General features: G+C 40.9%; 1 protein-coding gene across 1 annotated transcript in view; it reads left to right on the forward strand.

Annotated features, from left to right (window-relative positions):
- Window positions 1–12,988, forward strand: part of ARHGAP24 (Rho GTPase activating protein 24) — a 181,894-nt gene that overhangs the window by 26,183 nt on the left and 142,723 nt on the right. The window contains exon 2 of the mRNA XM_038136612.1: window positions 3,321–3,520. Coding sequence (XP_037992540.1) covers window positions 3,341–3,520 — 180 coding nt within the window. The 5' untranslated portion in view covers window positions 3,321–3,340. The remainder of the gene's footprint in view (window positions 1–3,320; window positions 3,521–12,988) is intronic.

A 12,988-nucleotide genomic window follows, 5' to 3' on the forward strand; every position in this document is an offset into this window, starting at 1 on the left:
ACATGCAGCCCCTAATGAATATATTGTATAGAATTTATTCAGTTCTGGTCATTACCTAAACTGGAGGCTGGCCAAGTCAGTAGAGTTGACTCTGGCAGCAAGTACAAGTTGTGTTTCCTGTAGAGAAGATGAGTTTGAGGAATATTCTCATTTAGTGCTGAAAATGCATGGCTTTCTGCCTCTTCTTATGAGACTGAGAGGACTTGGGAGTATGTTGATGTAATTCCACACTTTGTCATGTGTTGTTTACATACTGTTTGCACCTCACTGTTCTCTGCATCAGTGCCAGCACCCTGATATTTCTGCAATTTATTTTTATGATCTTAGTGTTGAAACAGCTGTAAAAACAAGTAGTCAAAATGAGCCAGCTGCTGGAATTTCTGATTCCAAGTCTGGTTTGTAGTAGGCAGACGTTGAAAGTGAAGGATATATGAAAAACAGTAAATAAACTTAATCTCAGGACTAAATGCAGACAAGTTAGGTGGCTGAATTTTTTACTGCTGAAGAGAGTTAAACCACTAATGAATGAAATAATACAGCGGGGTTTTTTTTTGTTTTTTTATTTTTAATAGAGCATGTCTGAGTCTATACTACTGCTTTAAAGGAGAGCTTAGACTGTCCTGTGAGGACTTGGGAGCAGTAGACCTGTTGTCTCTCCTACACCTCATTTAATATTGCAGAAATAGATAGAAATTTTACCAGACAAAGAGATGGAGATGTATTAACAACTTCTTTGGCTAGATAAAAGTTCATATCCTTACTTTGTACACTGATATCAGCACCATTGGCATGTGACTTCGTGGAAGAAAATAAAAAGTGGTCTTTCATCCAAACAGCTAATTGGTTTTGACTTTGGTATTTAGATTCTTGTTTATAGTCCAAGTGTAATGGGGACCTAATGTCTTTAGCACTGCAGTGATACACATATAGATAAATCACATACAGTGATACAGTATATAGATACTGTATTTAAACTCCTTTGTCCTTGAGGCTTGCCCAGGCAGCAGAGCTGAGTTGATCAGCTTAGCAGTTGTGCACCAAGGAGCACAGGGGTAGCCTATGGGTAATGATTTTGTTCCTTTTTTCAGTTGCAGTAATTCACCTGCTGTTTAAAGTGCTTTCCATAAAATATTTGCTAATATTCACTTCTAAAGGTGTGAGTTGGAGGGCTGCTTCTTGGCATCTACTTTGGTCCAGCCAAAACCCAGCAGCATCCAAGAGATTCCTGCTTATATTCAGAAAACACTAATTATGAGTTGGGTGTGTTTCCTTTTGGAGATAGGGCAGGGTGGTCTGAGGACTTGTTAGCTGCTTCGTTTTTGTTCTCAGAACTGTAACCACACACACACACACAAATCTTTATGTGCTCTGACACACAAAAATCTTTATGTGCTCTGCAGAGAGCCAGACACATTTGTATGTTTTGTGGTGCCACTCGGCTCAAGTAAATTTCATAGTACGAGTGTTCTGGGTGGCTCTAGGTGAACCCTAAAGAGACAGGAGAAACATTTCCTTTCTCTGAGAAGAATACCAAGTGATTTCAGTTTTGATCCTCCAGTTTGTACTTTGCTGAAACCTCTGTGCTTGTGTTGAGACCTGTTAACCTCAGTGGCACAGGGCAGTGAGGAGTTGTAGTCATGGCAAGCAGATTGCAGGATCCAGCCCAGAGCAGGGATGTGAAAGCAGACTCTGTGTGAGTATTAAAAGAAAAAGCTGTAAACACACAGTAGAGGTGGCAGCTGGAGAAGTTGTTCCAAAGGGGATGTGTGAGCAGTAGGAAGAAGAAACCCAAGGAAAAAAGGGCTGAAAACCACTTCTGATTGCAATCTGTTGATTCCTTCTGTTATTGTGATTCATTTTATGGTGATGTAACATGGTGTATTAACTGTCAGAGAGATGGCCTCATCTGTCAAATGAGTGTGTTATCTGTGTTTCTAGTCTGCTTTAGAAACTGAGTACCTCCCTTTGCAATGGCAATGCTGATGCCCATTCACAGTGTTCAGTGAAGGTCTTGTTGCTGTGTAGGGGACCAGAGCAGGAGTGCCAGGCTTGGACTCATTAACCCACTCTGCTAAAGTGAGAACATGAAGCTTCAGTCTAGAGGTTCTTAGTCAGAGATGTCTGCTGCCTGCAATGCCAAGAATATTTCATTCTTTTGCCAACCTGGTGTTTGGAAACAAAAAGCTATCTAAGAAGCTGGCTTTTCTGGGCCCTAACAGCTCTGCAAGCTCCTGATGAGGCAAGAGATTGCCAGTGGCAGTCTGGAAAGAAGAGAAACACATTGTTCTTCAAACACAGTGAAATTTCATTATTGATTTTGCACACTGCTGTGTTTGTGGTCATAGTCACATTTTATTCTGTTTACGTATAAACTCTTTGGCACATGTGGATTTCGCTTTGATTTGTATTTTAACTGGAGATATCAGAACTTGCAACTCAAAATTGTGTGTTTGTGCTCTCGACTTAAGAGGGGATCAGGAATACCTTTTTCACTATGAAGGTGAAGCACATTACTACATGATTATATGTACAAAATCCATCTGGAAGAGTCATGACTGTCCAGAAATGGTTAAACGATATAATTTTTAATAGCGCCAAAATGCCACATAAAACTTTGTCAAGTTTAGTTCCACAATTCAGCTCTAGTTTTGACACAGTTCTTATGCCTTAAGATGGGCCAAAATTCTTCATGATTTGCCAGATGTCTTTAGCAAGTGTCTGGGCACGCACTCACTTCAGTCAGGGGTTACCTGTGCAAGGTGATGTGCAACTATTCTTGCATTTACTGTCCCATGCCTTTAGATGGACTTCAGTAAAAGGAGTAAAAACAATAACAAAAAATCCCCTCCTTGTCTGGTGGGGTAAAATTAAGCTTTGGTGAAGCAGAGGCTTTTTTAACATTACCTGAAAGCCCCAAGCCTGCCAAGGAATTTTAAATGGGGATCTCCAGTAGTCAGCTGCTTGCCTTAGTCAGAGGAAGTACTGTAAGTTCATTCCTTGTTTCTGCTTGTAATGCAGCAGAACTCACCTCAAGAAACAGCTGATGTCGTCTTCAGTGCTGGTCAAAATGTCTTGCACAGCAGTTCAACACAATTTTGCCTCTTGCCCGGTTTTTAGCAGTTCATTATTGTTTTCTAAGTGAGTAGTAGTTGTCTCAGCTGATGGGGTGTTGGTAAGAGAACAAGCAGGCAGATGGCAAATGCTTTTCTAAGACACTTCTGTAGCGGAGGCGTATTTCTTTTCCAGCTGTGTTGAAAGGAGCGAATTGCTGCCTGGATAATAATTAATAATTTTACCTTTTCCTGTTGTTTGCCCAACAGGAGCATTGCCCATTCCCAGTATGGAAGAACACAATGGCTCATCAGAGACTCCTGCCCTGAGCCCAGGGCAGCACATTGCTGTCAAGTGTGGGTGGCTGCGGAAGCAGGGGGGCTTCGTCAAGACCTGGCACACGCGCTGGTTTGTCCTCAAGGGGGACCAGCTCTACTATTTCAAAGATGAAGATGAAACCAAGCCCTTGGTAAGTGAAAATAGGATGCGAGGTCGGGGAGAAAAGTAGGTTAATGCAAGCAGAATTGTCTGGAGTGTAAAGCACCAAACTTCTCCATTTCTGTCACTGACTCAGTGTTGGATTTGGGATTTTGATTACACTGAGTCAGGCCCTGACAGTTAATGTGGTTTCCCCATCAGACTAATTTCTAAAACTTCCTTTCCCAGGTCAGGTTTTCTCATTTCTGCATTTTAAAAGCAGAGACGTATTCAGGAAGTTCAAGTAGCAAAAATCATCGGTCAGATGGATTTGACTGAGGCAGATGAATAAACTGTATTTGAAAAGATAGCGCCTTTCCTTTTTTTAAGGGTTTTTTTTTCTGCTTACTATGCAGAGTATCTTGTGTCTGCTTTGTGTCTTCCCACATAAGACCCTAGCAGGAATACATTGCCATCCGTAATATGGGACAGACTGGTGTGTGCCTGGCTAGTTCTTTTGTGGTGATTTACTGCTCCTTAACCCTCATCTCTTTTCCTGTTTATTTAGCTCTTTCATCAGCGTACTTCAGGGCTGCCTAGCCCCAGAGTGCCAGAGGAGTAGAGTTAAATAGTGCTGCCTCTTGGGTCAGCCTCTTTGATAGTAAGAATCTCCTGCTGGCACTTGCAGGGGTATGATAGTATCATGTATTAACAATTTTCCAGATGTTTGTGACTTTCAAAAAAAGCTTTGACATCTGTGAGTTACTTCTGTGCAGGTCCTAAAATATGATCATCACACCTGTATTTTTATGGCTTCTAAATTTCTGATGGTATACCTTTTTCTATGGAATTTCACAGGGAGTTCTCAGAGATGTAAAACCCATCTAATCCATTTACATCTCAGAGATGTCAAACCCATCCACACCTTCCTGTGTGGAACAGGCATGACACTTGGCCGAGCTTTACAGCTTGCATTATGGTGCACATGTTAAGAAAAGTATTCAGTCTTGAGGAAATGGTTTCTGAAGTGTGAGTTAATTTCTAAGTACCTATTTCACAACCTAGGTAGCTGTTTTCCCATAAAATTATCTCAGGTAGTATAGGTTAATCAAATAACACACTGTATATTTACACAAATTATATGATATGATGACTACTTTAAATATGAAATAGTTAATAAGTTCTGGGAAATACAGCATATCTTCCACTATATATATTTTTAATCAAGACTGTAAAAAGCAGCCATCAAAGTAAAATGTTTGTGGGCCAGATCCTGGGTTTCCAGAATATAACTCTGCTTCTTGATATCTGCCAGGATGTTTGCATGCAAAGTCTTCGTGGCTTTTTAAGAGGTGGCATAATGCTGTGTTTTATGGAACTTTGTACAAATTATCTTCTTGTCCATCTGCGACTGACGTGGGATGGCTTCAGAAATATCTTGTTGACTCTGCTGTTTCCCTTTTGTCAAATGGAAGTGGTGATTCTGGTCTGATACTTGTGATAGGTTAGATAGCAGCTTGTGAAATAACGAAAAGCTTATTTGAATTGTCTACTTTAGTCTCGAGGAAGTTCATAAAGAAATATAAAGTAGGGTGGGAAAAGTGCTGAGAGAAGTGTAACTTAAAGTGTGCTGATGGGTTTGGAAAATTAATGTGCCTGTCCAAGTTAGGATCAGTCAATAGCTCACCTTGGTGTAGCTTTTGAAATGTTTCCGAAACAAACTGCACAAGTGTCGGTGCCTGAAATACGTCCCAGGTTCAGTGCCATATACAGAACTATTTTTTCCCATTACATTGAAGAGTTTGCTGCATTAACTGTGGCAAGAAAATCACTGTGACCTTCTGGGAACCCTGTTGTTCTTGCTGTGGAGAGCTAAAGCAAAGAACTCTACTGATAACGTGAATTTTCAGTGTGGAGGAATATTAGGAAATGGCAAGCATATTTTGTTATATTGGCTCTGTATTTAGGATAAATACCTCTTTGTTTACTACTAGATTGTACAGTCTGTACAATTTATGTGATTCTTTTAGACGGTAATATAATGGAAGAAAGCTAATGAGGCTTTGTTTCAAATCATATTGTAGTTTTTATTTTGTTTGCTGGTTGGTTGTGTTTGGAGGGAGGCAGAGAGCAGTGATTACTTGTACTGAGGAATAGTCTAATTGCATGTATATATATATAATAAATGTAATTGTGTGTGTGTATATATATGTATATATTTATAGAAGGTGGGAGAACTATGGTAGGAGAGGACAAGGCAAGCCAGTGAGCTTGTGTTCATAGCTTAAGTTCATGTTAATGTGAATTAAAGAAGCAGAATCCAGTTTCTGGTGCAAATTCAGCAGGTGTCCTGAGCACTAGTCTGCTTAACATTTGGGCTTGGCTTCTCTTCAGTCTGTAACAGATATTATGCCATGATGTTTTGTACTTTTAAAAGTGAGGGAGATGTGAATGGAACCAAATTTTAGAAAAATATTATGATCTGTCAGACTTTATTCTCCAAGTGACTGTTTATGATGGAGGTAAAGAGAAGGAGGAACAATTTGTGTCTCAACCATCAGTAAATGCTTTGGAATTCCTGGAGCAGGCTAATTTCTTGCCAGTAACAGAGATGGGTACCACATATGCTTTAGTCAGTGTGTGTACATCTCCTTGGCGTCAAGGCTATTAAATTTAAAAGTCATTAACTATCAGTGTGAGAGTGGGGAATTGCCTGTGCCTACAGGCGCACAGAGCTAGTGAAGAACAACAGAAGAAAAAGCAGTGCACAGCTGTTACAGTCAAGGTCACTGAATTGTCATTGATTCTTTATTATCATCAAACACATGGATCTTTCCCTTGTAATGTTTTATCAATAAATTAGCATCTGTCATTTGTTCTGAAATCCCTGAAATATCTCTGAGGATCTGGCAAAGACGGCATTTCTGTTCACCGAAAATGTGTGTTTGGATAGCAATAATCTAGTCAATTCCACAGGAGAAAAAAAATCTAATAAATAAGTGAGCAAGCCATGTGAAGGGATAAAATCTAATTTCTGATAAATCTGTGTTATCTCTACTGCTTGGAAGTGATACTGGATTTTGCTTTCTTAATTCTTTTTACTATTTTGTGCTTTAGAAAGCTAGTATGCTAGATCTGAAGGTCAGCTCTTCAAGCTTGAAATGTGGGCAGCTGAAAGAAATCAGAATTTAGCTTTCCCTGTTCCACAGTACAGCTGTTGTTTAAATGCAGCCCATGAAAATCAATTTATTTCTTTTTTATCTCCTATGGTTAACCTCTCCAGCTGTGTCAGCGTTGACATGGTCTTGACTGAAGCTGGGAGGAGGAAGTCCGTGCTGGCTCGTGAGACATTGTGCTTTTTCTGTGGTCTTGTGAGCAGGAGTATTGAGATTTCGAGCATTGTCTCCTTTCTGCAGTTTTGCTGTCTTCACTCTCCCAGTGTTACTGAGGAAGTGGGAGCAAGGCTTGGTACTTTGTACTGATGGAAGATCATTGGTATTAGTTTGTAAAGGAACAAGAATGGACAAGCTCATCCAGTCTAAAAGCATTTGAGTTTCAGGCACCTCCTTAATGTTGTTGAGACTCAGCTTAGTTTATGGACTTGAATTTGAGGTGTGTACAGCAGAGAGATCTTGAAAAACTATGAGTTAGCCTTCAGGAAACACTTTTGGTGTATGTGTGAAAGCTGACAAGGATCTGCTGTTTCAGTTTATATCCTATCTTGAACAGTTTGCCATGCAGTTTTTATCCTCAAGATCTTTATAAGCTCTTAACTGTTCAACTTAAGTAATGCTGGAGGGTATTCAGTGGCTCACAGTATCTTAGACAGGCCCTGGGATGGGGCAGGGGATTGAAGTGGAAAAATGTCAGTCTTAAATGTGACATTTGAGTTGGTGGTTGACTGAAAGTGAGTTAGTGGCAACTGCAGTCTTAAGTACAGGTCACTGTTTTGTCTGTTCTCTGAAGTACAAAAAGAATATATTTTGAAGTATTACTTCCTGGAAAAATCGTAGAATGAATCATAGAATGACCTGAGTTGGAAGGGATCTTGAAGATCATCCAGTTTCAACCTCTTGTCACTGATGTCCATTGGGACTCAGCCCTTGACCACTACCCTCTGGATCTAGCCAAGTCTGTATCACCTAACGGTCCCACCATCAAATCCATTTAGCTCAAACTGAGAGAGAAGAATGTTGTGGGGAACCATGTTGAAGACTTTACAGAAGCCCAAATAAATGACATCTGTAACCTTCCCTTGCCCACTGATGGAGTCACTCCAATACAGAAGGCCATGGGGTTGGTCAGGCAGGACTTGCCCTTGGTGAAGCTGTGCTGGGTGTCTCAAATTACCTTCCCATCCTCCACGTGCCTTAGCACAGCTTCCAGGAGGATCTGTTCCATGATATTCCCAGGCACAGAGGTGAGGCTGACAGGCTGGTAGTTCCCAGGATCCTGCTTTCTGCCCTGTTTGAAGTTGGGTACAAAGTTTCCCTTTTTCCAGCCATCTAGGGCTTCACCTGACTGCCGTGGCTTTTAAAGCAGCATGGAGAGTGTCTTGGCAACTGCATCAGCCAATTCCCTCAACACTCTGGGATGCCTCCCATCAGGACCCATAGACACATGTACATTCAGGTTCCTTGGTGGCCATGAACTGGATCTCTGCTTACAGAGGGAGAGACTTTGCTCCCCCAGTCCCTATCCTGCTGTCCCTCCACTGCAGAGGTGTGGGAAGAGAGGTTGCCCCTGGAGACTGAGGCCAAAGAGTACCTCAGTGTTCTCATCTGTTGTTAAGTGTACCAGTGTTGTTTATTGGGGTGGCTACACCTTCTTTGACCTTCCCCTTTTGGTTAACATACTTGTAGAAGCCCCTCTTTGTTATTCTTTGTGTCTCTGCCAGATTCACTGCTTCCCATTTAATGCAATTTGTGTAAAAATTTCATCAACCGATAAATCCATTTAACAACATTAATAGAAAACTTGATAAACTGCAGTTGAATTTTAAATTAAAATCAAGCTTCTAATGAATGTAAATAGAAATTACTGTGATAAATACATATTTTGTATCTTATCCTGTCAGGGAAAATCCTTCAGTATTAGTATCGAATATGATTAAAGATTGATCACCATGGTTTTTAATAAGTTAAAAGGGAGTAGAAAATATTTCTTTGTGGAGGGCAAAAACCTAATTGTACATGCAGTTGAGAGCTGCATCACAGGAACTGTGATCTCTCCTTGCTGCCTAGAGCATTTTCAGTCAAGGAAGATCAGAGTATGCACTCTGGTCCTTGTCTCTGGGAAGCAAGAACCAGCTTCTGGAGCATCACAGCAAGTGAAACAGCTCCTGAGTAGATTTTGCTTTAATTTTTAAGAGCATCCCCCTCAGTCTTGCTGAGGGAAGGATGTGAAGCACCAAGTCCACACTTGGCTACAAGGGCCTTGCTTGAAAATCCACAAAGCCAGTTCAGGAACTTGATGTAAAAACAGCGAGGAATGTCCAAGCCACTGATAATGATATTTCAATTTTTGCATTTCTAGGCAAAACATTTGTTATTAATCTAGGAAAGCAGAAACAGTTTTGGGATGGACATGTGCTGCAGATGGACATGTACCGGTGAACTCTTGCCTGTGCAAACCTATTGTGAACTTTAAAGGAAGAATTTAATCAAATGAAATTATGCAGGTGTCACAAGAAATGGGGGAGTGGGGGTGGGGTTTCATTGAGAGATATTTCTCAGGAATTTCACAAGAAACTTAATATACTGGATGAAGTCAAATAGGATTTTCTTGACATCAGTGCTGATGTTTGCCAGATTTCAAACTATTTACCAGGAAGACTTTCTGTTATTGGGTAGTGGTGAATATGGAACTTAAAAAAAACAAACAAAAAGCCTCCATGAAAAAAATCCATCAAAAAGCACACCTTAAATGGCTCATGTGAATGCAGTGGAGTGGAAGGTGAAGGGAAAGACTCAAAACTACTTTGGGCTCTTTTATTGGGCGTTCCATGAATGGCTCCTCACTTAGACGAAAATAAACAGGCTTCTGCAACTAAAGCAGTGAAATCTCTGAAATACAGGGAGGGTTATCAAAGGATAAGTCTTAGCTTTTGTGTACAGTAGAAAGTTCTGCTATTTCTAATACCTTTATACGTTTTTAAGTAATTTACTGCTGCAGGTTTCAGCAACTTATTGCTAGAGACACATTTTTTTTCTTCAATGGCTTATATAAGTGCTTTTAAAGGTGTAATACACTTTGGTCAGGAGATACCCTTGGGAATTTTGTACATGAGAGATTAGTGTGATAAGACTGAGTTTATTTGATATCAGGGTACTTCTAGTGCCATTATTCTATTGCTGGGGAAGGGTTTCTCAAATTCACAGGACTGAATTTCTGTTCTTAGCCCAAGACAAATAGCAACAAGATCCATCACTGAGGTACTCAACTTGGAGATGATCAAATTCCAACTTTAATCCCTTTTTCTACTTCTTTCAAATCAAAAATGCTAACTTGAATTTTCAGTAGTTGTCCTTTGTTTTGTTCCTTTAAAAAGTCTCTGGGCTTGGTCCAGTAGGAGTCTTACAGATTTTTACAGGAATTAAAAAGGTTTTTCCCCAAAGCATTAACTACCACATTAATTACAGGAGTGTTACTAAACACTGTGCAAGGAGTCTGTGCCAAAATCAGGCAGTTCTTGCTCCATGTTTTGCCCCAGCTTATGCAGTTGAAAATGCAGTCCCCCTTTGAAGACGGTTTTTAGGTTTGAGTGCAATGCAAGGGGAATTCAGTGTCTCTTTTAGTCAGATGTGCATGTAACAGTTGTGTCATTGCTGTGACCGTACTGGCAACATCTGCAAGCTGCTGTATCCTGCTATTATACCAATTTGTTTAAATCTGTGCATGCTTCATTCCCAAGGGCTTGAAGCCTTTCATGCTCCCTGGACTTAACTGAGTTTTCAAAACAGCTCTCAGGTGCAGTCTTTGTCCTTCTTGCATTGCTGCTGTTCCCTTTCTTCACATCTAGCTCTGGATCCCACTTCCCCTGGTCTTCCTTTGCCTCTGAATGGACTGGCTAGTGAAATGACTGTGCCCTTCTCCTCTCCCAGTGCCTGTAACATTCATAACGGTCTGGCTTATACAGTCGTTGCTCCCTAACATGGTTCAGTGTCTCCGTCCCATTTGAAAACTTGGAAAATAACAGATTAAAGGGTTGCCTTCCTGTTCCCCATGCCCCTAGCATGCTGGCTGCCTGAGTACATCTTCAGTTTAAACTAAAACTAAAAGTTTGGTTTTCCATTATCAGCCTTTTAAACACGTTTTGACACCCACCTCCCCACAGCCCTGGGCCTGGATGCCATGCCAAGCTGTGCCAAACTGAGAATGTGTCTGTCTCATTTTGGACCTCAGAAAACAGGTCCAATGACTGATTTTTAAAATTAGCTGAAATGAGACAGCTTCCATGACATTTCATCTTGTGTATTCCACGGGGAATTTTTGTTATAACCAAACTGCAAATGCAGGATGGTAAAGAGAAGATGATCCCACATGAGTCTGCCTGTTTGTGAGGCAGTCAGTACTGCCCCAACTCTTCTTTCAGAGCTGTTTGGGAAAAATAAATACATGCTCTCAGACTTCTGTATCTTTAATCAATCCAAACTGGGAAATTAGTTCCAGTAAATATTTTTATAATAGAACAAAGCAGGAATGCCTCGTGGCACTGACTGAAAGTGCCAGCGCCATTGACCCATGTGTGTGCATTCAGAGCTGAAGCTCCTGAGTATGCTGCCATGTGTTGTGTAAACTGTGTGTGTCATTAGACTCAGCCAACACCTGCTGTTAGATTGGAAAAGAGAGGCGCTCTAATAAGATGTAAACTGGCCAACAGCTTAATTTCAGGTCTTGGCTGCCAATGCATCTGCCTAGTCCAAATGTTCGGAGGGCTGCCCCCACCTTTCTCTTCCTGGGACCAGGGAACTGGCTTGTTTGTAAAAGCTTGTTAATGCTGAAATTCAACCCTTGGTGTGTTTCCTTGCATTTCATGGGCAGGACTTCCAAATGTAAGAAGCTGCTATGTGGTACAGAGCTGCTTTTCCTTCGTGGTGGGTCTGCCCACTCTGTAGCTGCCTTGAGCTCTGTGTTTCCCTTTATGCTCACACCATCTCTCCCTCCCTCTTTTCCTCTCTGTTTCTGACTCCTGCCAGGGTTTGGGACAGGGAAGCAAGGGGAGATACTGTCTTTTTCTGTTCTCTGTTGGCTGCCAAATGAAAAGTGCATTTCTGGTGAATGCTAATAAATGTGTATTTAATGGATTAATGAAGTTGTGTGGAGAGGAGTAAGGATGATGTCAGGCTGGTTAGAAAATATACCTGATGTTATGTTGAGTGGTTGTTATTGTCTTCTTACTACCACCCTCTTGTCTGATACAAATTGCTAATCCTGCTGGTGGTTTATGAGCTCCAGTGCAGTGTGCAATGCCTTGTGTCATATTCAGTGAGACAGCAGTGGTCTGCTCTTGATGTTTCTCTTTAGATTTCCTTGCTTAATAGAAGCAGTAAAGCAACTAATGTGAATAGTGCTACACAGCACATGTGAGGCCACAGGATGAAATTCCATGAAAATCAGCCTCCAGATTCGTCTTTAAGTTAACTTCATGTTTTTTTCTTTCAAGCATATGTGGAACCTTAACCATTGTAAAATTTTTCTTTTTTCACACTCCATCAATTTGGACAGCAGAGGCTATGTGGTAAGTCTCTCTTATTTAAGGACAAGCATGTGGTGTAATGACTAGATGAGGATATTTTGTTTTGGAGCCTGGCAAGTTGAAATTCAGTAACATTTGATCAACTCATGTTGTTGCTGCAGTAATTGAGAACTTATTCTAGCAATAATTTTTAGCAGCATTCATACAAGTCCACTGATTTCATCTTGATTCAGCTGGACTGCATAAATGGACTTGCATGGAAAATGACATGAATCCTGTACAAATTTGAACACAGCAACATGGTGAAGATGTGCTATCTAACATGGACACTGTGGGCAGGAAAAACCTTCCTGTGTGTGTTGGTTGTTAGAGCTTTTGGGCTGCCACGTGTTCCCTGATGAGCTGAGCCAGACATTTCAAATCCCTTTGCATGGAACAAGTTTATGAGAATGGCCTTCACAGGTGGTATTTGTGTTGGCAGCCTCAGAAGGGAGTCCAGGGGTTGAATAGTAACAGAAGCAGCTAAATTAACTTCTAATGCTGGAGGGACATCCTTTCCAGCAGGCTTGCAGCACAGAAGTTGAGCTAACAAGAAGTTTTCTCTTTTACTGCTTGGACTGCAGAATAAAATCCATTAAAAGTCTATGCAGCTACCCACAAAGTGCTCCTGCTTTGAGTGAGTAATTGCAGTGTTTCCACTCTTTTACTCTTGAATAATAACCACAAGCAATTGAGGAGTACTAAGGAGTTTCATGGACATGTATTTTGGAAGCTGGATGACATGAACTGAGCATTACTGTAATGATCTGGTCATGCAGGTGA

The sequence above is a fragment of the Motacilla alba genome, chromosome 4 (assembly GCF_015832195.1).
Source record: "Motacilla alba alba isolate MOTALB_02 chromosome 4, Motacilla_alba_V1.0_pri, whole genome shotgun sequence".
Classification (NCBI taxonomy): Eukaryota; Metazoa; Chordata; class Aves; order Passeriformes; family Motacillidae; genus Motacilla; species Motacilla alba.